The sequence below is a fragment of the Pygoscelis adeliae genome, unplaced genomic scaffold (assembly GCF_000699105.1).
Source record: "Pygoscelis adeliae isolate BGI_AS28 unplaced genomic scaffold, ASM69910v1 Scaffold359, whole genome shotgun sequence".
NCBI lineage: Eukaryota > Metazoa > Chordata > Aves > Sphenisciformes > Spheniscidae > Pygoscelis > Pygoscelis adeliae.
Window position 1 is genome coordinate 893,006 of NW_008825553.1, and position 575 is coordinate 893,580.

General features: G+C 56.3%; 1 protein-coding gene across 1 annotated transcript in view; it reads left to right on the plus strand.

Moving 5' to 3' along the window:
* Positions 1–171: 171 nt before the first annotated feature.
* PPT1 (palmitoyl-protein thioesterase 1) overlaps positions 172–575 on the plus strand; it is a 6,641-nt gene continuing 6,237 nt past the window's right edge. Inside the window, exons 1-2 of the mRNA XM_009332195.1 lie at positions 172–187; positions 251–360. Of these exons, the coding sequence (XP_009330470.1) occupies positions 172–187; positions 251–360 (126 nt within the window). The remainder of the gene's footprint in view (positions 188–250; positions 361–575) is intronic.

Below are 575 nucleotides of genomic sequence, written 5' to 3' on the forward strand. Positions count from 1 at the left end.
ACCCGAGCAGGCCCGAGGGGAGCTCGCAGGCCGTCCCCGGCCCCGCTCCGGTGCCCCCCTCTTTCAGGCTGCGCGTTTCTGCGGAGGCTGTGAGGTGCTGGCTCTTCTCTCCCGGGCCCGCGTGTCCGTTGGCAGCTCCTGATCCCGTTGCAGCAGGGGGATCCTGGTGTGATGTTTGTGGAGGCGGGTGTCGGCGAGGTGAGGGCCTCGGCAGTGGCGTGACGGTGCTTCGCGGTGTTCCCTTTCACAGGAGACAGTTGCTGCAATCCACAAAGCATGGGCTACATCAAGAAAATAGTGGAGAATAAAATACCGGGGATTTATGTTCTGTCTCTCAAGATTGGAAACAACCTGATACAGGTAACTCACTCTGCTGTCACTCGCGTTTCTGCTTGGCAGGGTGGTGGCCAGCGTGCCGATCTGAAGGTGTAATAGTTATTGCAATCTCTGTTATTAACATGGTTCTACGAGGGTTCGTGTTGTGCTTTCCCTGCTAATTTTTTCTTTTCCTTTGTGAATGTTGCGGTTTAACCTGGCAGGCAGCTGAACACCACACAGCCGTTCGCTCACTCCCC